This window comes from Chiloscyllium plagiosum, unplaced genomic scaffold (genome assembly GCF_037043375.1).
Source record: "Chiloscyllium plagiosum isolate Xiang-an unplaced genomic scaffold, Cpla_swu_hap1 HiC_scaffold_9, whole genome shotgun sequence".
NCBI lineage: Eukaryota > Metazoa > Chordata > Chondrichthyes > Orectolobiformes > Hemiscylliidae > Chiloscyllium > Chiloscyllium plagiosum.
Genome location: NW_028270147.1, coordinates 30847738 through 30873388, shown reverse-complemented (window position 1 = coordinate 30873388; position 25651 = coordinate 30847738). Strand labels below are relative to the sequence as shown.

Below are 25651 nucleotides of genomic sequence, written 5' to 3'. Positions count from 1 at the left end.
AACAGAGAATTATAGACCAGTTAGTCTGACCTCAGTGGTGGGAAAAATGCTGGAGTCAATATAAAGGACGAAATTACGACACATCTGAATAGCAGTAACAGGATCGGTCAGAGTCAGCATGGATTTATGAAGGGGAAAGCATGCTTGACTAATCTTCTGGAATTTTTTGAGGATGTAACTCTGAAGATGGACAAGGGAGATCCAGTGGATGTGGTATACCTGGACTTTCAGAAAGCCTTTGATAAAGTCCCACATAGGAGGTTAGTGAGCAAAGTTAGGGCACATGATATTAGGGGCAAAATACTGACATGGATTAAAAATTGGTTGGCTGACAGGAAACAAAGAGTAGTGATAAACGGCTCCCTTTCGGAATGGCAGGCGGTGACCAGTGGTGTGCCGCAGGGATCAGTGCTGGGACTGCAGCTTTTTACAATGTACATTAATGATATAGATGAAGGTATTAAAAGTAATATTAGCAAATTTGCTGATGACACAAAGCTGGGTGGCAGGGTGAAATGTGAGGAGGATGTTAGGAGAATGCAGGGTGACCTGGACAGGCTAGGTGAGTGGACGGATGCATGGCAGATGCAGTTTAATGTGGATAAATGTGTGGTTATCCACTTTGGTGGCAAGAACAGGAAGGCAGATTACTACCTAAATGGAGTCAAGTTAGGTAAAGGGGCAGTACAACGAGATCTAGGTGTTCTTGTACATCAGTCAATGAAAGCAAGCATGCAGGTACAGCAGGTAGTGAAGAAGGCTAATAGCATGCTGGCCTTAATAACAAGAGGAATTGAGTTTTGAAGCGAAGAGGTCCTTCTGCAGCTGTACAGGGCCCTGGTGAGACTGCACCTGGAATATTGTGCACAGTTTTGATCTCCAAATTTGAGGAAAGACATTCTGGCTATTGAGGGAGTGCAGCGTAGGTTCACGAGGTCAATTCCCGGAATGGCGGGACTATCTTACGCTGAAAGATTGGAGCGACTGGGCTTGTATACGCTGATGGGTGAGTCCCGAACCAGAGGACACAGTTTAAAAATAAGGGGTAGGTCACTTAGAACAGAGTTGAGGAGAAGCTTCTTCACCCAGAGAGTGGTGGGTGTATGGAATGCTCTGCCACAGAAGGCTGTGGAGGCCAAGTCTCTGGATACTTTCAAGAAAGAGTTGGATAGAGCTCTTAAGGTTAGTGGAATCAAGGGTTATGGGGATAAGGCAGGAACAGGATACTGATTGAGGATGATCAGCCATGATCATAATGAATGGTGGTGCTGGCTTGAAGGGCAGAATGGCCTACTCCTGCACCTACTGTTTATTGTCATACCAACCTTAAAAGAGACGCCTGGCTTGTATGTTTCTGGTACTTCCCAGCTCAATAACACTGATGTCTGCATCACTGCCTTGACCCGAAAGTTCTTCGCAAACACTGTGGAAAAGATCAAAAGTATCAGTTCCTGTACATATGTGCATCTACATGAGGATAGATTTTATAGAACATGAAACCTGTAGCAACCCATTTGGGACCAATACTACATTACCAGCATGATTTTCAAGTGCTTCTTAGCTGTACAGTCAGAGAGGTTTAATTATTCATTCTTTGGTGCAGGTTCGAGATATTTTCCAGGGATGTTACATACCTCTGGAACAAGTAGGGTCTGAACCCGGGCTTCCTAAACTTTGTAGGGACCCTACCACTGCACCACAAGAATACCTGCTGTGAAGCTTTGGTATTTGTTTCCAAAACATCATTTATGTAGTGGCAGGAAGGCAACGAACACTTCCTTGACACCAATCTGCTTGATTTTCTTCTCCTTTTGCCACTTTCTACACCATTTCTCTTTTTGGAAGGGGAAGATTAAGCTTTTTACCTCAAGTTCTGGTAATGCTCTTGGGATTTCCTCAATAGTATGGCTGTGACTGCAACTCTAGCATTCTGGAGAATACATGAGCTAAGTAATTCCTCATTACTACACAAAACAAAATCAGTCTCCAGTGTAATGCAATAGTAATCTATAAAAAATTTAAATAAAAAAAGGTGCTGCACAAACGTATCATGCAATAAAGACAAACCATCAGTGAAATCCATAAATTGGCATAATTGATCAGGAGTAAAGTCTTAAAGAAACTCATTAAATCCAAACTTCCAGTGGTTGAAAAGAGATTAAGAATGAGGGCAATAACAATCACACACTTTGCAGCCCAAGTAATTTCAAGACATTCCAACGAATATAAGAACTATTTTGACAATTGGAGATGTGGTAGGGATGACAGTAAGAATGCTCTTCGGAAGGTGGTATAAACCAGATATGTCCAGGTCTGCCCAAAAGGTAGCAATTTTAGAGGGAATAATCTTTGGGCCTTTCAGGTTTTTTGTACAAGTGAATGTTTGCCTTTGTTGCATCGGTCTGTAAATTATCAAAACCAATGATGTAGGACACTGCTAGCTCACAGCAACTGAGCAGGTATTTCATTTCAGTAATGGAGAAATGTTTTTGGAATTTTGGGTTCATTGCCAACCATCATTCACGCAAGGTTTTGATTTGACAAAATTCCTTACCTTGGTCAACTGGCATGGTACGGGACTGAATACTAGGACTGTATGGACCATGCCCTTTGGAAGTGTGAGCTCTCACTCGAATGTCATAAGTAGTGTCTGGTTTTAGACTGCTCAGTGTTATCTGAGTTTCGTTAGTAGTATTGGTGAGATCCTTTTGGCTGTTGATATCACGGAACAACACTGTGTAGAGGATCACTTTCCCATTCCTCTCCGCCATAACTGGTGGGTCCCATGAAAGCTCAGTGGTGGATGTTGTAAGTCCCACAACATGTAGGTTTTGGGGGAAACCATTTGGCACATCTTCTGGTGTTACGATTTTTTTCACAGTCTCCTCACCAAATCCTGCTTTGTTTTTGGCACTCAACCGGAAGATGTATGTGGCCCCTTTGTGTAAGTTCATTACTGTGTAATGGTTATCATTCTTACTAAGTTCAATAATGTTTGGCTTATCTTCATCAGTCCGACTATACTGTAATCGGAAACCTAGCAGATCATCCACCATTTGTTGTGGTGGCTGCCACTGAATGAGGGCAGTGTTCATTTTAGTGACACTGATAACCATTGCAGGCATACCTGGAACTGAAGAATAAAGCAAAGTTAAGCTGAATATTGGTTAACTCATGAGTACATCTCCATTACTCACTCTTGTAGGCATTAGTTCTAAAATAATTACACATTGCAAAGACAATGAATCAGAAACAAATCCAAGTCAATACTTCCAAAACACTGTTAGTTGTTTAGCAGTTGGCTCATGATATTTATAAATACTGAGTTCATTGACACTGAGTCTTTCTTTTTCTAATCTATTTGAAGAAATTAATAAAGATGTGCTCCATAAAACAATAACAGTAATTTTCCAATTAAACTTTTTCTCCGATCTTGCTAATTTCGTCATCAGTGCAATATTACCAGGTCTATATAACGACACACCATCATTACAGGTGACAGTAACCACCTACTTCACCTATGCAAAGAATCCTACAAGGCCTACAGACCTTGATATCCTGGCAGGACTCCAGTTATCTTATGGTTCTTTTTGAAAGGTGAAGCACATACTGATGGGATCTTGCCTCAATTTAACAAGTCCTCTTTTAATAAAGCATTGTATTAACAACTTTCAACATTATACCCACAGAAAAGCATATGGTACATTTTCATTCTGCACGTGTATTATTTCATTTGCTCTTAACATGTTGCCATTTTCTATTTTATGCTAATGTTGGAAGTGTAATCTATTTATAAGTAATGTGGCATTGGTGTAGTGAGGAATGGGAGTGCAGTGTCAATACCAAGTTGCATTAAAAACTTCTCTCGATTTTTTTTTGCCAGAAGAACTCATCTGAGGCTACGGTTAATGTAAGATGATCTCCCCACTTACCAGATCCTGAAGTAGTAACCAGCCTGGGTTTGCTACGGGCTCCATCCCCCCTGGTCGTATATGCTGCCACAGTAATGGAATATGTTGTTTCAGGCATCAGTCCCCCAATAATGGCTTCCTATTGTTAAATGTATGAAAAGCAAATAGTTTATTTAATGTTCATCTATCCATACAGAACACCTGCATAACAAACAATTAGGATCCAATGGGTTATACAAAAGAGGTCTGACTGGCACAGGGCAAGGGGGAAAACATGAACCAACATGGAAGAGTTAATGAGATATATGAAGGTTTCAACAATTTAGTACAATAGCATGATACATAAATAGTTCATGATTTTCATAAATACATTTTGCAATTGATTAATAATTAGCATGGATTTAAATATTTCATTATCAGTGGTGAGAAAAATCAGAATGCTTTTAAAGGAACTCAGACTGAGATTGTATTAATTAATTTAAAGGAATAAAAGTGCACATCAAAGTTGAAAATAATTAGAAACAATTTAGCAATGCACTTAGCATCAATGATTGCAATTAAATTTCCATCCTAGCTAATTAAATTCTTTTGGTGTGTAATCCAGGTGAAGTGACCACATCTTCCATCAGTCCTTGTTTGAACTAAAATGCTGAACTCAACAAAGCACAGAAATATCACAAAAATTAATAACATAAAAAGGGAATAATGCATTAAATCAACTAAGATTAACTCAGGCAATATATTTTAGAAATCAAAAAGCAACACCAATGCACTGCTAACCACCATTTCCACACATGCACACAGCTGTACATATTCCCAACTTTATCTAATCTCTTACTGTCAACTGTATAAGGCTCTGACTGGTCCAGGTCATCATTAAAAGCTGTTCGTTTTTGAACGGATAGAGATACTCTTTGTTCATTTGAAAATAATGCAACCCTTGATTTTCCCTATGATAGAGCCTACTCACACAGGTTGATATTTCCATCCATGGACTGGGTGTATGCTAAAATGATTTTTAATTTTACCAAATTGGTCATCTGAACATTAAACTGTATAACCAGATTGCTTTCTTGCCCTTTTCCAAATTAGGAATTGAAGCTCTGCTGTTTTAAAATCTGTGTCAAGCAATATTCTGTTTGGAAAGCAATATATAACTTGGGGTGGAAAATTGCTCTATACCTGGCCACACCATTTCACTAAATATACCATTCAACTAAACATACTGACTTGTGTGTCTATTCTACAACAATCCCACTACTTTTAGTAGCTATGGTGGAAATTACTAACTAAACAAGTTTGGCTGAATTTCCCTCTTACGTCTAATTTACTTCATGACCCTGGCATAGTCAGCAGAGTTGGTGGATTATTAAGTATTCATGCTGACATCCCAGCAGGTGTAGACTGTTAGTGGCTCTTTATAAACAGTATGAAGTGTAAAAGTGCCAATAGGGTCAGCATTAAAGGGGCAGCAATGTCCCAAAAACTTGGAACAAAAGAGGCATTCAACAGGGCAATGGATGATTATTTGGATCCAAATAATGTGCACAAGTAGGGCGGAAAGCAAGAGGTTAGCACTAGGTAATGATGCTCTTTTAACAAGTTGGTGCAGGCACGATATGCCGAATCGGCCCCTTCTGTCCCATAACACTTCTGTGACTTTGTGAAAAGGATTATAGCAAGACCGTCAACAAGAGTACAGTGAGGGAAATTTCAATTTGGGCATTACTGATAAATTAGATCTAGCTCTTAGAAATTTGCCATCTTGAAATTTACAGTCTATAATACAAATAAAAAGAATTGATAAAGGACTGTCAGTCTATTTGGTGGAAAGCATGCTCTCAAAAAGTATCCTCAGGCAAAGAATCAGAAATTTACATTTATAAAGAGATTTGCTTGCTTCCTGCACTGCAAATACAGTTGACTGTGGGCTTTGTTCGCTCTCACTGATCCTTTCCAGTTTATTATCACAAATCTTTCAGTGTATGTTAAAAACAAGACAGGCTGATCTTTATCAAGGTTTGTTGCCTATACCTTCTGGAGAACTGCCCAGTTCTGTGATCCAGCCCTACTGGATTTATACAAAACCAGTTCAAAACCAGGAAGCAAATCTCAACAAGCAACACATCACACGCAACACAGCAAACAAAAAGCACAGATTGTGCCAGCATCATTGCAACACATCTACAAATAGAATGTCCATTAGATTCTTCGAGCAAGATTATTTCTCATGCAACTGGGTTAGTTCAGAGAAAGCACAGAAATCTCAGTGCAAAATGGTAATGCAGGGATGTCAAAGAGAAGTGGTCAACAAAACTATATGCTGCATGTTTTCCATTTTCTTAATTTCCACAAAAGACTCAACAATTGAATACTATTTCATCTTTTCTTTTTAGCTTGTCCACATAGTTTTACATTTAAATTCTAAACAGATTTTCTTAGCATAACATACTTATTGCCACTGCTATCAATCAGAAGACACTGAACAAATATTAGTTGAAAACAACCAGTTTAAAATTTACTGGGAATCTAGCATGTGATTTGGCCTGGATTTCATAATAAAGGCCTAAATCAAGACTACTTTGATCATAATTTACATAAAATTTCTCTAACATTAGAGTGAAAGGTCATGGAAAAGTTACATGTGTACAAATTATGCCAATTAATAGTTTTACAATTCACTAAACAGAACAAGAATGATACTATTATTGAGTTCTCCATTATATGTTCCAATATTCACATACTGAACTTCCATAATCAGGGCAGTGAATACGTTGAGCCTTTTTCATTAAGAGGGGCATCAAAAACAGAAGTTGTTGGAAAAGCTCAGCAGGTCTGATAGCAGCAGTGAAGAGAAATCAGAGATAACATTTCAGATCCGGTGACCTTTCCTCAGAACTCATGAGTTCTAAGGAAAGGTCACCAGACCTGAAACGTTACCTCTGATTTCTCTACACAGATGCTACCAGCCCTGCCCAGCTTTTCCATCAACTTCTGATTTTGTTTCTGACTTACAGCATCTGCAGTTGCTTCCGTTTTTATTCATTTAGGGGCTCTGCTAAGACATGCAATTTCACAATTTAGGTGAAGTGTGTGGTGTACGAAAATTCTATTTTGTGGGTCAGAAGCACTATTAGTGTTAGGATGATTGAAACCCTTTGAATCACATCTCAGCAATTCTCTCCTTGTGGGATTGTGTTGTAAATAATAGCACTTACTGAGCTTGGCAAGCATATTTAATTCCAAAGATAGATTAACCATTAATAGGAGACTTCACCACCACCTTTCTGATTCTTTTATGCTATAGTAAATATAGATCTCAGCAAACTGCATGATCTCGTGATTTTTGAATATTATATATTTTTCAAAACTGGGTAAATCAGTTAGCACTGAAAAAAGCAAATTTGTTTATCACACATAGTCGTGAATTAATTTATTGAATAATCTAATAAAATCTGTATTCTGCCAAGACTTCGATCTCTAATGCTGTTCACTTTCAGCCCAGAAAACAATTCTTACACCAAGGTTAATGAATGTACTGCTACTACTACTACTACCGACTTCCCTTCATGCAGTGACTCTAATAAAGACATTAATATTATACTTTACACAGAATTCTTAAATTCTTCAAAGATCCTACACATTTCTTCGCTATTTATCTCTGTTACATTCATCTTTGACATCCCCCTGATTACTTGATAGAAAGCCCATGCCCAGATTTGCACATGTTTGTTACTCACATATTCCTGGGTGTCCTCAGACTCCCACTGAACGATGGGTTTGGGGAAAATAAAGACAATTAGAAAGAGGGTTTAGAGGAAAGGCAATCTGGACTAGATTAGTAAGGATACATGCTAACTATGAACAGAGAAAATAACAAGAAACATATTTTAAAATAGCAACTTTCAGACTACATTGCACAGCGATTAGTATAGTTTATTACTTATTTGCACAAACTAGAAGGTTCAGCCATCTGCATTCACAGCAGTAGTCTTTGGGATTTGCTCTCGTTAATACCTGCTGCTTACACGTTGTTTAACAGTTACTTTTTATAGGACGCAGCTTTTGGCTGCCATGTAACAATTATTTCATGTCTCATACTTCAAGTCATCTAATGCCAATTCAATGACATGGTACAGATAAAAAATCTGGAAGTTTTACACACAAACAGACCCACAAATGATATACTGTTAAATCTCCCCATCAACCCATATCTAGAAGAGCATACAATCACAATGTCACAGCCACCTTCAATTTTTTTCTGCTAATTTAAACATTTCTTTTAATGATATGCACTTGTTATGCATTATATGTTATTATTCATTAATTTCATAATGACTAAAATTATTCTTGAAATTGCAACATATATAGTTATAAATACAGGAGACAATAACCAACTGGTCATCTCAAGCACAATGGAATTTTAGTCAATACAAGGAAAATGCTTATTGTTACACAAAATGCAATAAGATTTTGACTCAGTTTATGAATAAATAATTGCTGCAGGGCATCAAATTTAGACAGACCTTAACTAAAGCTTTGCACCAGGATGAATCATATCAGGTACATTTATAAATAAGGCAATCCAGTGATCACCGTGATGTTCAACATCGATTTCCTGCTGTTCTTAGCAATAAGAAGGCAAATTTAATATGCGATGCATAATGGAGATTTAAGTAATCAACTGCAGAAAGTAATTCAGATGTGTGGCTGGTAAAGAAGCAGAAGTAGTGGTGAATAAGTATTTTTGAAGTTGGATAAAAGGATATAGCTAAGCCACAGAGAGGTTGATACCAGAACTATTTAATTCTTATTAGATACACACAGAAATGTTCAAAATATTAAGGAGTTTTTGATAGAGGATAGGATAGAAACTGTTTCCCTTGACAGATGTGTTGGCAGCCTTCACAAATTATCCAAGCCTCGAGTCTGTTGCCTGCATCAGGGAATTGAGCATGAAGGAAACTTCTACAAAGTAGGGCAATGTGCCAGGAGAGTGAGGAGGAGCATGATATCCAGCAGGCGGCCATGATCATGCAACACTTCTCCTCCCTCAACTTTCTAATGAGGATGGTACTGAGTTATGTCACCAGCTTCAAGCATGTATTAAATAGCACTGCCCATAGCTTTCATGATCATGGTCACTCAACTCTCTGTCAGAGGCTAATTTAGGCTGCAATAAGCAATATTAGCACCATCTAGAGATATATCAAGGAAGTCAGAAATCTCTGCACCGTAACAGAAACATATTTTTCTCTATCAATATGAGAGGGGATAAGAAGAGACAGCTTAAGTTTTGCCCGCATGACATGCTTCAAGGTTGCAATTCCTGTAAACATATTGTAAGGCATGTTCCCATGAGAACGTTGCAATATTGAACAATTAAAAGTAATTCAATTTTCATCAACGTTCAGCCACTGTCACCTATACAACTGTGTTCTCCAGGGGTCAGTTTTAGGGCCACTGTTCATATTAACGTAAAGCATAATTTCAACTTTGCAGGTGGAAAGAAACTGAAATATGGTGAACAAGTACATAGCAAGGGACATCAGGAGGATACAAGCCTGGTAAAGTGTGAATGTGGCTTAGGACTGCATAATGTTCAGCATTATTCATAACTCTTCAGATATTAGCAAGACCTGAATAAAAATCAAATTTGGGCTGAAAAGTGACAAGTAAGATTCTTGCCAGATGATGACCATTTCCAACATTTCAGACCATCATCCCTGATATTCAATGGCATTATATCACTAAATCTCCCACTATCATCATCCTGGGGGTTACCGTTGACCAGAAACTCAACTGGACTAGCCAAATGTGTACTGTGGCTACAAGAGAAAGGTAGAGGTTAGGAACCTTTCAACAAGTAACTCACCTCCTGACTCCTCAAAGCTGCCCATCATCTATTAGTCACAAGTCAAGAGGGTGATAGAATGTTTTCCTGAATAAGCACAGCTCTAAACTACTCAGGATGCTTGACACTATCCAGGACAAAGCAGCCTGCTTGACTGGTATCATTTCCACAATCATTCACTCTCTCCACCACTGGTGCTTAACAGCAGAAATGTCCCCCATCCAGAAGATACACCACAGAAATTCTCCAAGGCTTTTTAGACAGCACCTTTCAAACCCATGAACACTACTATCTGGAAGGACAAAGGCAGGGACTGCATAGGAACACCACAACCTGAAAGTTCCAGTTCAAGTCTCACACCATCCTCACTTGGAAATATATAACTCTTCCTTCAGTGTTGCTGGATCAAAATCCTGGAACTCCCTACAATGAAATAGATTATGGCAGAGAGAACAATGTGGCATGTTTGAAATACAATTTTTCAAGGATGTAGTGAAATAATTAGAAGTCATAATGTGAATTATAATCAATAAACTTTGTGCTAGATCAGTTCAAATAAATATCTGTGCTGGATGATTACAGATACAACTGATATTGTCATTATCAGGATACCACATTATATCAAGCACAAACTCCACAAATCAATGCACACCAACAAAGCATATTGTAATAAAAATATTAATAAGTTTTGAGAAGAATACATTTCAGACAATTTGTTTTTCATTTATCATTTTATACTTTAGAAACATAAATCATAATAAAGGGCAATTTCTTTCTTCTTCCTCTATGATCAGTAATTTTTGATAACTCAACTATGAACAAATAACTATGCTTACTTGTTCTTCTGCTAGCATCACATCTTTAATTATTGGTTGTCCCTGTGGTTCCCCTTTATCCAAACGCACATAGGTGACCTGGTATCCCCGTATCAGTCCATGTTGCTTGCTTGATATTGGAGGTTTCCACGTTACTTTGATTGTAGTTGAGTTCACTGACTCTGCTTCTACTTTCCGTGGTGGTGCACTAGGCACTGTGAGAAAATATATAGTTATTACTGGAAAAAATTCTTCAGGTTTATTAAGAACTTGTAAAACTTTATACATACTTCGTATTTCTTTCATCATGTGCTTAACAGACTTGTGGTGTGTACTAGCAGAAAGTGAGGTCTGCAGATGCTGGAGATCAGAGCTGAAAAATGTATTGGAAGAAAAGCACAGCAGGTCAGGCAGCATCAAAGGAGCAGGAGAATCGACGTTTCGGGCATAAGCCCTTCTTCAGGCTTATGCCTGAAACGTCGATTCTCCTGCCCCTTTGATGCTGCCTGACCGGCTGCGCTTTTCCAGCAACACATCTTTCAGCCTTGTGGTGTGTACTATCAAACTTTCAACAACGATGGCAATTTCCTTCAAAAAAATTACACATTAGATATGTACATCTCCTCCCAAAAAAAATCAAAAATACCTCAAAAAATTATCACGTTGGAATTAAGGCAAAGATTCTCAATGTCAGACAAAGCTGAAAACGATTGAAAAGACCTAGTAGCTGCTTTAAAAATAACACAACTCTAACTCCAGTTCAGAAGTTCCTAACTTCCTTCAACCTATAGGATCACTGCTTTCGATTCTATTTGTTCTTGTTCTCCCAGACAAATAACTGGGAATGACTTCAAAGTAGGAATTTTAAAAAAATCATTCATGGGACGTGGGCCCGCATTTGCTACCAATCTGTAGTTCAGCAGGTGGCGATGAGCTGTAGCTAAGGGTGGACAATAAATGCTGGCCCACATCTGATGAATAAGCAAAAAAATTCCCCACTCTGGAGTTATTTGAGACAGAGAACTAATCAATAATTAAAAAGTAACATCTGAAATCAACTGCTGAGACTAGAATTGTCAATGATGAATACTGTAAAATGATATCCCATTTTTCAGGTTACCGAACTAAGAAATATGATGAACAGACTGAGCCAAGGAAAAGAAACAAGATTTTTACCTTAATACAGTATTACATTTATATGCATTTAAAGCAGCTTCTGTAATATTGTTTATTCACGATTTGGACAGTGAATATGTTTGCACACAATTTAACAAATGAGCCCATCATTGCTGATTTTAATGTTGCCCTCACTTTACATTCACATAAACTCTCTTTTGGCAGTTATCACTGGATAATGATTGAGTGGCTAATTTTCACTTTCATAGCCTGGGGACATCCACTATTGTGAAGTCATTTTGCATTATTAAGAAGAATGAATATAATGATGCATTTACTAGATAGCAACTATAAAATCATTTTACATAGTTTTGTAACTAAAATCCCTCATTCTTTACGGCATATATTTTTGAACTTCGATATGCTGCAATTAAAACAGCTAGCAGTTAACATTAATTGTTATATTTCTTGCTTCTCAAAGAGATCAAATGCATTATATGCATTAAATCACCATGTTTTGCTACGTTCAGAGATTGTGCAAAATAACAGTTGGATATCAGTTTTCAGATGCACAGTTACTGAGCAGTCAATGTTGTTTAACAAATTAGGTGCGCAGGAATCTGATTACACGATGTCAGCAAAAATGCCTGCTTCACACCTGCGTTGAATTAAAATATCCATCTATCATCCACTTGACAAACCTTCTAACTAATTAGTAGTTATTTTACATGCAGAGCCCACCTTAAAAATTACTCTCACCTTTGAATCTGAAAATGGCCGCAAAGTTGGTTCAAAATGCCAATTTTTCTCCCAAAAGAAGAAAGACATTTTTATATGTAAAAGCACTTAACATTTTTCAGGAGAGTTATGTGCTTTTCCATGATGATTAATTGGTAATGCTTAACAATTGGAATGTTAATTTCATCAATGAAACTTGCTCTGTCTTTGTGACATTGCTTTTGGCATTTTCTGCTTATCATTGACAGTTACCATAGAGATTTAAATTGATGGTGAATACTTTGTAAAAAATTAACATACAGCCAGTAAATTTAATAAGCTCACCACCGACTTTATCAAATATAATTAGAGACTGTCAAGAAATGCTGGCCTTGCAAACACCAATGGTCCGATAAAAGAATAAAAACCTCAAATGTTGGAACAATTGAGAAACAGGATTTCTCTTTCCATGTAGTATGCAAGCACTGATGGACTCTAAATGCAAGATTAGCATAAATCAGTTTCCAATGTAATACCAACTTTCAACATAGAGTATAATTTGTTCCCTACATATACAAAGCTATGTTTGAAATATTATATCTTTCAGTAAATACTAAATCACCTAATGTAAAATCAGAATAGGAGGGGTGGTGTGTTGATATCCAATAATAGGATTAAAGGAATAACAATACTGAATATTAGGGCTTATTAATACATTAAATCAATTGAAAGAAACAGTAGAAGTTCCAGCAAATAGACAATTAATTTCAAATGGTAACGGAAGCATAAAAGAGAAGGAAAATAATTACACTGTAAAGTAACTGTGGATACATATACATAGTGGTGAAACCAAGAATATTAAAATATAGGAGGTTAAGAAACCAGACTCAAGACCTAGAATAGAAAATCAGACAAGCAAGAATCCAGGAAAGTAGAGCTCACTGAAATCAATATTTATCATAGGTGAAGTAAAAGAAGATATTCTTGGAGAGGGTATAAAATAGCAATTAGACAAACTGACAAACCAAGAAAAAAGTGGATTTGTAGAAGTGAGCTTTCTGAAGCAATTATACCTAAAATTCTTCAAAGATGGACCAAAGGGTCTGTTTCCATGCTTTATGACTCTAAGTGATGGACCCATTGACAAGAGAAATTCTACAGACAGATTTCAGTAAGATATCCTGGCACACTTAATTACTCCAAAATGTAGAAAGTATGGTATAAAGTTTAAAAACTAAATATATCAGACAAAAGAATGTTTATGATTGTCAAGATGTCACAAGAATCACAGTTGGGTTAACTATTGAAAAGAGTGTGAAATAAATTGGGATAAGAGTGAACAAACAGCTACCAACAAACTGAGGAAAAGTGATCAAGCAATAAGGGAGCACACAAACCAAACACAAAGACATTTAAATGAACTCACAACAGCACAGAACGAGTTTTTTTTCCCCGATAAGTTCATGCTAGCAGTCTACAGAACAAACTAGGCAGTCTCATTCCCTTACTATAACCCACTTTATGTCCTTCAAATATCTATCCTATTTAAGGACAAACCAGGGAACTATAGACTAGTGAGCCTGACGTCGATGGTGGGCAAGTTGTTGGAGGGGATCCTGAGGGACAGGACGTACATGTATTTGGAAAGGCAAGGACTGATTAGGGATAGTCAACATGGCTTTGTGCGTGGGAAATCATGTCTCACAAATTTGATTGAGTTTTTTGAGGAAGTAACAAAGAGAATTGATGAGGGCAGAGCGGTAGATGTGATCTATATGGACTTCAGTAAGACGTTCGACAAGGTTCCCCATGGGAGACTGATTAGCAAGGTTAGACCTCACAGATTACAGGGAGAACTAGCCATTTGGATACAGAACAAGCTCAAAGGTAGGAGATAGAGGATGACTCTATTTCATTTTAAAATCAAATCATTGTCTGTCCCCATTTGGACCACCCTTGAAGGCAGTGAATTCCAGGTGGTGACTGCTTGCTGTGTAGAAGTTCTTTCTCACTTCCATACCCCTCCATCTCTCGCCCAAAATCTTAAAATTGCCTCTTATTCCTTGTATCATCAGCTAATAGGCACAGTTTTTTTTTCTCCCTGACATCATCTTAACCACATTTACCAGGTTTTCCCTCAATTATCTTTGCTCCAAGAACACGCCCAGCAGCTTCAATTTATCCGTGTAACTAAAATTCACTTAATCCTGAACACATCCGTCAATTGCCCCAGTACCCTCTCAAGCACGTTATACAGGTTCATAACTTCCCTACATTGTACTCAACACCTTCACTTATGAGATCCAAAATTCCAAATGAATGGCTTACTATTCTCTCAATATGTCATGTATGTTCATAATTTTGTAAACATTAACCTGTAGGATTAAACTAATTTTCAATAACTAATCATTTTGAATAAGCAAATGACAAATTACATTATACATTTTTTAATTGTGGTTACCATTTCTGTAAGGAAGATAGCCATATGACTCAGGTGAAAAGCAAGGTATTGCGCTTATAGTTACTTTTGTGGCCCATGTAAATGAAAACTTAGACAAACACAATTAAGACTGCTTTGAGGGAAAAAGCTTTTACTCAGAATACAGCTATATTTTAAAATGGTTTAGTTTTGTAAATTAAAATATGTAATAAGCCTATGAATATAATTGTGAATGTATATAGGTATTCTGCTATTTTTGAAAAGATTTGTAGCTCAGGTTGAGGTTCAGGCTGTAAGGTTGCTTGCTGAACTGGTAGGTTTGTTCTCAGACATATCGTCACCATGCTAGGTAACATCATCAGTGAGTCTCTGCTGAAGCACTGGTGTTCTGTCCTGCTTTCTATTTATGTGTCGTGGTCTGTTACGGTGGGTGATGTCATTTCTGGTTCTTTCTCTCAGAGGTTGGTAAATGGAGTCCTAAATACTGAATAGAAAACTCATGCCACTCCATCCACGAATTCCTGAACATCATCAAAATCACCAAGATAGAAGAGGACGAAGTCACGGTCTCCTTCAACGTAATGCCCTATTCACATCAATTAACATCAGCCTGACCAAAGAAACACTCACCTCCCTACTAGATGAACCCAGGATACGAACACCAGGCAGCACCAACTCCATCTGCAAGAACAGCATCCTCAAGCTGGTAGACCTGTGCCTTACTACCCACTTCACCTTCAACAAGACCTCCAAACAAATCAACAAGACACCCCTGGGATCACCAATATCAGGATTCTTAGCAGAAGCAGTTATGCAGAGACTAGAACAGACAGCTCTCCCCACGATCCAACCCAAGCTTTGGGTCAGCTATGTTGATGGCACATTAACAACATCCTTACTGGGCAAACGTGAGGACTGCAGATACTGGAAATCAGAGTTTTGATTAGAGTGGTGTTGGAAAAGCACAGCAGGTCAGTCAGCATCCGAGGAGCAGGAAGATCGACGTTTCAGGCAAAAGCCCTTCATCAGGTTTCCAGCACCATTCTAATCTCAACATCCTTACTGGCACAAATTTCACCAAAGAGGGACAAAACAACAGACTCCCCTTCTTAGATGTTACAGTAGAATGAACAGTCAGTGGAGAACTGCAGACCAGTGTCTACAGAAAAGCAACACACACACTGACCAGATACTCAGCTACAGGAGCAATTATCCCAACACCCACAAACAGAGCTGCATCAGGTCATTATTTAAATGGGCTACAACATATTGTAGCACCCAGGAACTATGAGCAGCAGAAGAAAAATACCTATACAACATATTCAAGAACAACTGGTACCCAATAAGCAGTTCGCCAATTCTTAGACAACAAACCCAAACAAGAAGATACAAGATGCCTGGAGGCTCCAATCACACTACCATACATCAAAGACATCCGTGAGATGACGACCAGACTACTCTGACCCCTTGGCATCATAGTAGCCCACAAACCTACCAACACACTGTAACAGTTACTGATGAACCTAAAAGACCCTGTTCCAAGGGCCAGCAAAATGAATGTCATATACAAAATACCCTGCAAAGACTGCAACAAGCACTACATTGGACAGGAAACTAGCCACCAGGATACATGAGCACCAACTAGCCACCAAATGACATGACCAACTATCACTAGTATCTTTATACACCGATGAAGAAGGACACCACTTCGACTGGGACAACACATCCATCCTAGGACAGGTTAAACAAACAAAGACACACATGGGAATTCCTAGAGGCCTGGCATTCAAACCAGAACTTCATCAATAATCACATCGATTTGGACCCCATTACCAGTCTCTGAGAAAAAGAACAGGAAATGATATCACCCACCATAACAGACCAAGACACATAAATAGAAAGTGGGACAGAACACCAGTGCCTCACAGAAGGCTCACTGATGATGTTACCTAGCATGGTGGAGAAATGTCTGAGAAGTAGCCTACCAGCTCAGCCAGCAAGCTTACAATCTGAATATATGCATTCTAATTTAGAATTAGGTTTTGTAGTGAATTTTGTAGTCTTGTTGTTGTCTTAGTCTTTTTAGAAGCAATAATTGAGACAGTTGGGATGATAGCTAATCACTAAGAGGTCACATTACATTCTCTGGCAGATAAATAAATGGGCTTACTGGTGCCATTTTATCTTGGAATAGATATATGGAGTTGGTAGGAGAAAGTGAGGTCTGCAGATGCTGGAGATCAAAGTTGAAACTTTATTGCTGGAACAGCACAGCAGGTCAGGCAGCATCCAGGGAACAGGAGATTCGACGTTTCGGGCACAGGCCCTTCTTCAGGAATCCTGAAGATTCCTGAAGAAGGGCCTGTGCCCGAAACGTCGAATCTCCTGTTCCCTGGATGCTGCCTGACCTGCTGTGCTGTTCCAGCAATAAAGTTTCAACATATGGAGTTGGTACACCATAAGCAAGAAGCCAATACAAAAGGGACAATCAAACAAAATGATCAGCATGTCAAAAACTGAATCAGGACTTAATATGAAGTGTTGCCACTAAGATGAACATTGGTTTCTTTAAAAACAAGCAGGAATGATGCATTGCATACTGTTTCTCCAATCCAAGATGGTCATGAACTCTTCATATACTGACAAGCCAATTAGTTTAGGACATTTCTGAACATATGCAGAGTGTAGTGGTTCACAGTGGTTACAGTGGACCACAGTATGTGGTCATTTTTATGATTCATTGGAGAAGAAGACTGAAGATAGAAGGACAACCTTCAGTCAACAGAACAGAAAAAGAAACCTGTGCCCAGTCATCCAGTATTACTGGTGTTTCCAAATGGACTGACTGAGAAACCACTGCTTTTATTAAATATAATTTATTTTTCACTTCTATAATAAACTTAACAAATTCCATAAAGATTGTAAACTTGTGAAGACATAGCTATACCTGGAATGGGCCTGGTAACTAACAGGATCAATAAACCTTTAAATTGCTTCTCTCAAACGCAATCTATAACTGTAATTGACTAAAATCCTACAGTTAAAGTGTAACATAAAATCTTTCTAATCAGTAGGCCACATATCACTCTTTAAACCTGTTTTGCTTCTTCCTATCTCTTCCACCAAAATGTATTACTGCACACTTGGGTGCATTACATTTCAACTGACACTTACCTGCCCATTCTGTTATCCTAACTATGTGATGCTACAATTGACTGATATTATTGTCTAGGTTTACCACAATTCCAAGTTTGGTACTGCATCAAATTTTGAATGTTTACTCTTCATTTCAGTATCCAAGTCCTCCAACATTTCTACTGTTTTCTGGTCTTTGTGTTCAAATGTGTTGACATGAATGAATTGGTCAGAGATTTCTGGGAAAGGGAGATGCACAGCAAACAAGGGGCAATACATTACGATGGCCAGGAATTAGGGAACCTGCAGGTCTATGTCTGTAGTCCTCTCCCTCACAGGGTGAGTCACTTACTGCACCCACTCCAACAGGGGTCATTGCATTTTTCTTCCTCATTTTATACTTTACAGCATGATTGAATTTGACACTGAGTGCTGCTCAGTCAGTGGCTTGCAGCTGCTCCCCATACATGTCAGTAGTCTCCCAAAGATCCAAATGCCCTTCATGGTAGCCCTTCCTCAAAATCCCATAGGCTTTGCACATCTCAGGGTCTCCCCAACCTACTTACATGAACCTGCACCTGCCCATCTTTCCCACCCAGCCCAATCACGGCCAGTGGTCATACACTGACTCTCCTTGAAGCAAGTCTGTTCCTAAACATAAATGAAGTACCCCCCCTCCCCCCATCCATGCTTTACCATATCTCCTCTCCACCCCCCCCCTTGCAGACACTGTTGCCCTCTTCATAGCTGTCATCCCCACATTCCCTCCTACTTCACCAAAATTTTCAGACAAGGCCGTTTGCTTGCTGCACATAGTGTGTCTTTGTTGAGTAAGGTGCTGCCATACAGAGTAGACATGAGACTGTCGTATTATACTGCCATTAAGCATGATGTATGCTACCTTAACTGAGGACTGCTGACCAGTAAGGCAAGCTGCATAGTTGCGTCACTGCACTAAATTGCACAGCAAGGCAAGGCATGGACAATGTGAACATGAAGATAAGCATTAATGGAGCAGGCATTCAGTCCTTAAGATGCAGCATGGTCCAATTCTTAGCTGCATGCTGCTGGGCTCACAAGGTATCCCTGCAGTAGCTTTTCAGTGCTATTTGCTGGTGTACGCTATGATGCAAGTCTGTACTTCTACAGTGCCCTGCCAGTGGAACAGAAAGATGTCATGATGGTTGAGGGGTTGGCAAATGCAACAAGCCAATTTACATGGACGGGGAGTGCACGAGGCTGGTGTCCTGGAACATCCCTGAGATGTGTGGATATAGAGTCATACAGCAAGGAAATGCACCCTTTGGTCCAACAGGTCCATGCTGATCATAATTCCAACCTAAGCTAGTCTAAACTTTTCTTATTTGTGTAGTTATTCAAGTGTTTTTTAAACATTGTAACTATACCGTATTCCACCACTTCCTTTGGAAGTTCATTTCACACACGAACCACTCTGTAAAAAAAAAAAGTCCCCCCTCATGTCTTAAAAAAAATCTTTTGCCTCTCACCTTAAAAATATGCCTTCTAGCCTTGAAATCTCCCACAACTGGGAAAAGACAGTTGCTATTCACCTTATCTATACCCCTCATGATTTAAAAAACTTCTATATGGTCACCCCTTAACCTCCTACACTCCAGTGAAAAATGTCCCAGCCAATCCAGCTTCTCCCGATAACTCAAAACCTTCTATTTCCAGCAATATTCTGGTAAATCTTTTCTGAACCCTCTCCAGCTTGATGATATCCTTCCTGTATCTATTAGAGAAAGCAGCAAGCAAAGTTCACCAGTTCTAATTTCTGTTGAGTGTTCCAGACATCTAGTTTGACTGATGCAGTTGGTAAGATAGAAAGCTGAATATTAATGAGGTGAGTTAGGCCATTAATAATCTATTTAACATGCAAAAACTGGCAGCTCACTGCTGCCTCGTGAGAAACTCGCTCTGACACTTATCAAAAGCATAACAAGTGAAGTGAGATGCACCTAAGTTTGAGATTAGCCACTGGACTTCTCATCCAAGTCTGCCACAAATCTCAAAATAGCCCATGTTATTCAGGGCCATATAAGATTCTATGCTTGGTCTCCAAGCCACATGAACTGCCCTGAAATTTCTATATGGTGCAGGAATTACACGTCTCAGCTGCCCATTCATCATCTGAAATAAAACTCTCTTTCTTTTGATAGATCTCGTTAGTAATTTATTCAACCTATACATTTTTATAAATTTCTCCAGAACTCAAATGTCAGCTGTTTCCATCTCCTCCTTCCTCATTCAGGACACTGCTTCTTTATGTTTTAAAATACCAGAGTTGGAACTATTGCTCACTCCCAAAATTCTAAGTTTAATACTTATTAGAAGTGTTTTTCAAAGAACTAAACTCCATGCATTTGCAAAAGCCTCCTACAGCTATAATACAAAGAAACTCTGAAGACCTGAACAGCCACTGCTGATAGTAATATGCCAACGACATCAATCTCATAACTTAAGTACTTTTTAGAAAGACATAACCCCTTAAAATTCCTTCAATCACCAAATTCACCATGTTTAATATTCAGTGCAAACTGTCAGCTTTAAAACTGGACTTATGCCACGTGAATTGGGAGCGTGAGATGATGAATGGTAAATGACCTGCACAAATTTTAAAATTTCAGGAAAAACAAATAAACAATAGTAACATGATGACACAGCAAAATGAGGTGGCACTGCGAATTTATATTTTCTCTAGGACCAAATAATAAGATTTAACTTCAAATTTCAGTCATTTTTCTGGCCTACAACCCACCTGTAACTTAACAGTTTGACTGATTGCATCTCAGTGAATTGATGGTTTTTCAGCTTTATGTTCCAGTGGATTCTAGGCTGAAAGTCACTTCTTGTGGATAAAAGTCAATTTCTTTACTGTTATTGGCCCAAATAATGAACATAACATAGGGACAGTTTTCAACATCTTCTGTTACTTGCACTTTTACTGTGCTCTCAATTTTATGCTCTTCTGGCAGGAAGTTTTCAATCTAAATTGAGTTATCTTTGATTTGTTTCTGCTGAATCTCATCCTGCTGTGAGGATTCTGCTCCACTGCTGCAAAACACCTTTGTTGTACTGCTTTCTGCCTGCTTTCCATTATATCTGACTCTACCTGTTCCTCACTGCTGGTGTGCAGTTCTAATAATCAAAACCACTGTTTACCTCTGCTGACCTCGGGTGTTAAGCAATGACAGACCATGGACAATGCTCAATATTGCTCGAATCTCAAATCTTTAATAGAAATACTTTTACCAGAATACCAGCCACCCTCATTTCATACAATTCCTGGATTCACTCATGTTCACTGATCCTAGGCATCAGTGCTCCAAGTCAATTCTATCCAAAAATTATCATGGTCATACCAAAGGATCTTGAATTTAACTTCTTGCCTTATCCCTACTCTCTATTTACAACCAGACATATCTAGTTTAATCTTTCCCAGGATTAAATGTGTATATTGGAAGGTTTAATTTCCATGGTTGGAAACTTCTCAAATCAATAGTTTGTGGCAAAATTATGAGTTTTGATTGATGATACCTTCCTGCTTTCTAATGTTTCTTCATCCAATTACACTTTCTACTACATCTGTCTTCCAAACTAGCTTAGTAGCATCTTGCTGAGATATTCATTTTGCTTTTTGGATTCATCCTTGCATTATGGTGATTTCTACCTATATCTCAAATCACCCTTAACCTCTTTCCCTTGATTTCATAGACTCCCTATCTTCCCATGTATTCTCCATTCATGTGAAATGGTCTACTCATTTTCTAATCACAAACGTGGTCATTATTCTTCATTTCCATATATTCTCCACCAATCAATTCCTCATTTAATCCACTTCCCCAGAAATTAGTCTCCCAAAAGTTGTTTACAATGGCATTTGAAACTTCAAGTCTTTCATTGGAGATTAGGGCTTAGAAGCAGGAAAAACCATTCAGCTTTTCAACATTCAATAAGATTGTGACTGATCTGGTTGCAGTCTCAATTCCACCTTCTTGTCTTTGGCCTTCTATTGGTCATAAAACTTCTACAGTTATCAAAGTGCTCAATTCATTTCCATTTTTTGACTTTGCTGTCTTACTTTCTCCCATTCTAGTCATTCCCCATGGTATGATCTCAATCTTTGTTGACTGATGTCCATGGGAGATAGGTATCAATACTTCAGGCACATGACTGACTTAGTCATACTTCAAACACCACTGGGCTTGCTCTCTTTTGTAAAAGCTGTTCACTACTCCAGCATTTTTCTTCTTTTCACCACTATCGATGACTTCATAAAATCCCATTCCACCATCACCAACAAGAAGAATGGAGAACTTGCTTACATTTTTCTCAATAAAATTCTGGCCAATATGCAGTATCAGAAGGTTGAAGGGTCTCAACTCGATTACTCTGGAGAACAGAAAGCTAAGAGATCTTAATATTCAGGTATTCAAGATAATTGAGATTGATAAAATGAACACTGATAATACGTTAGTAATAATGACAAACTTTAGAATGCAGGGCCATGTTCAAAGTTTAAGAAAGAAATGGTGCAGACATGTTTAACTGTTTGGCGTAAAAGGTGATGATCATCTGGAATGTACTTGATAAGGAATGTACTTGATAAGGGGGTGGACATTGTGAGAAAAGAAGTAAGAAAGAATTAAATAGTTATTGTTGCTGAATAAGGTGTATACGTTTTCAGGAAGAGATAGAGTGCAGCGACTTTTCAGCTGAATGTTCCATAATACTCCGTAAGGCACAAATATGATGAAATACTCTTCAATTGTCTGGACTGGTACAACTCCAACAATAGTCAAGAAGCTTTTCATCACAGGACAAAGTAGCCAGCTTATTTGGCACTCCATCCACTACCTTCACTTTCATACCCTTCAGCATCGACACAGCAGTGTGTACAATATGCACTACAACAACTCTCCAAACTTCCAAACCTACTAGCTCTAGGGCAGTAAACATGACAGCACCACCATTTACAACCATTGTTGACTTAGAGCTATATCATCATTCTTTCACTATTCCTGGACTGAAAACCTCAAATTCCCTTCCCAATGGCACTGTATCCAAAGACTACAGGGATTCAAAAAGGCATTCCACCATCTCCTTCATTGAATGCTGATCAAGCCAGCCATATACACATCCAATCAAAATAGGCAATGGTAAATATACATTCAAGAGCTTTGTATATCAACATTTTCAGAATAATTGTGAATGAACAGTAGATGTTGTTTCATATTCAAATGTGCCAACTTTAATAGATCAAATACCAAGAAATAAGTTAGGGACAAAAATTTCTGGTTTCAGCTGTTCACATCGTCATTTTCAACTGAAAATGAATCAGCAACAGATGATGGAAATATTGATTTCTACATAATGCTACTGGTGAAATCGGTTTTCTCATTTTCTAGGTGAGATTAATTCATACGATATAAATATAATCATAAACATATCTATGAAAATACAAGGGAATATATTCCATATTCAATTAGAAACATAACTTTTTAATAACTATGAAAGGAACTGTGGTACCCCTTTGCTAAATAAACTGGTCACTAATTATCCAGAATTTTTTAAAATCAAATTAAACATTTGTTGTGAACTGCAGGTGCTCTTATGTATTTTGTTGCATGAAAAATATGGGAGAACAAACTGACCATATTATTATGTACCAAATTAATTTTTCTGTAACAAATTTTATTTGTATTATAATTTACAGTGAAATAATTTATGAAATCATAGCAGCCTTCAAATGTTTTATAAAATGTCTGTCTTCGAGAATATGGTGAAAGGGGTATCACAACACGAAACTACTTTAATTTGATTTCCAAATAACCTACCATCCTCATCCGTGCGGACACTCACAGGTGTGCTCTTCGGACCTGGCCCAACGTTGGTGTGAGCTCTTACCCACACCTGATATTCAGTCCACTTCTCCAGGTCCTCGATTACTGAGCTGGTTGCATCCGCCGCAAGGTTGTCCAAAACATGCTTTCCGCTGTCCTCACTATCCACTGCTTGATATATAATGGAGTATTTGGTAATGACGCCATTACGACTGTTTGCTGGTGGTGGATACCAACTTACCCGAATGCTGGTGGAGCTGATGGAAAATCCATGGACATCCTGAGGTGGGGCGGAGGGGGCTAGTGGATAAATGAAGGGGTATGAAGGGTAATGAATGAAATAAGATGGCAAAAAACTAACCAGAAAATATGTACAAGAACAAAACATGCATGCTGACAGCAAAAAGAAATTCAAAATTTTAACTTCAGTTTTAACATTTAATCTTACTAAATGTTAACATTTGGTCATGCAGAAATACAGTAAAATAATATTATGGTAGGATAAATAATATAGAAATTAAATGTTGAAATTCATGCAAAGTACCTACCTTAAATAGTACAGAATACATAATTAATTATTCTGCACTTTATTTACAGCAAAAGTGGCTTGATTCAGTGCTTATAGTATGAACAATTTGTGTTGCCTGTACATATATATTACAATCCATCCATTCTTGAACATGGGATAATATTCTTTAATCGGTCCATACAGATTATGTCTTCCAAAGGTTAAGCCTAAGTGTAAACCTAATCCTGTCCTTATCTGACTGCAGCAGAGCACCAATTTTGTTGTATTTCATTGAAATTGTATATACTACTAGAATGCTTTTAATACTGTCTGTGTCAGTAATTGGGATGGGCCTGTGGACCAAGAAGTTAATCAGCTCTCCACATGCATGATTACTATACCACCAAATCTGGGTTGCCAACATTTCAGTATGTACCGTTCACCATCATAAAGTAACATTCCAGGATAATACATTGTAATGAATTTATCCTCAAGCACATGTGTAGATTCTTAATTATCATGAGGAAGCTGGCCCCCAAATTGGAAATGCCAGTTTTTCACTGATTATGGCTAGATATTGAAGTATAATTTATAATTAAGCTTTAGGTGCCAGCAATCCGTCACTGCTTCACTGCTTTCCATTGTCCCAGCAGGAATACTAATTTGATCTTTAAATTAAGAAACTTGGCTTAAGAAGTCAAGGCCTTTAGCAGAAGTTTTTGCAAAGATTGTGAAATGAGAGAAACTATATAAAGAATATTTGCTTAGTTGGTGTAAAGTTAACTTTACATAGTCTACAGATCTGTAGGAGAAATGACAATCTGAATGTGGCAAGACCTCCCTTTTTTTGTTAAAACTAATACATGAAGTTGAGTACCAAGGTAATAGTTTTAATTTCATCATTGCAAGATTGCAATGCAAGATGCACAGAATATATTTGAAGGCATAAAGAATAAGACAAAAGTGTTTAAAGAGATAAGTGGCAAATAGATAATGGAAATCTAACAGAAAAAGAATGTAAGCTCAATGGATAAATCACAGATTTCATAAGGTTGGTTTTGATTCCCGGTTTTTGTGGACCTATGGAGCCAGTAATACAAGTGCTTCCTATTAGGCATAATTTTTGTCCTGGATTATCTATGGTGAGTAAGCTCAGTATTCAAGTCTTGGATAAATGCAACCTTATCATAAAAAGTAAACTTGAACATTTGAAAATCTCTTCAGAAATAAATGGGAGTTGAGATGTTTCATGGAGATCATAAGATGTCAATAAAGACATTTGAAAGATAAT

General features: G+C 38.0%; 1 protein-coding gene across 17 annotated transcripts in view; it reads right to left on the bottom strand.

Moving 5' to 3' along the window:
* LOC122554240 (receptor-type tyrosine-protein phosphatase F-like) overlaps positions 1–25651 on the bottom strand; it is a 469298-nt gene that overhangs the window by 132706 nt on the left and 310941 nt on the right. For 8 of the 17 annotated variants that reach the window (XM_087990512.1, XM_087990511.1, XM_087990513.1 and 5 more), the window contains 6 exons: positions 23847–24152; positions 10602–10795; positions 7652–7678; positions 3933–4050; positions 2555–3133; positions 1326–1423 (listed from right to left, as the gene is read on the bottom strand). In XM_087990512.1, coding sequence (XP_087846638.1) covers positions 1326–1423; positions 2555–3133; positions 3933–4050; positions 7652–7678; positions 10602–10795; positions 23847–24152 — 1322 coding nt within the window. The remainder of the gene's footprint in view (positions 1–1325; positions 1424–2554; positions 3134–3932; positions 4051–7651; positions 7679–10601; positions 10796–23846; positions 24153–25651) is intronic. The other 9 variants (XM_087990515.1, XM_087990517.1, XM_043698946.2 and 6 more) reach the window with 3 other exon arrangements.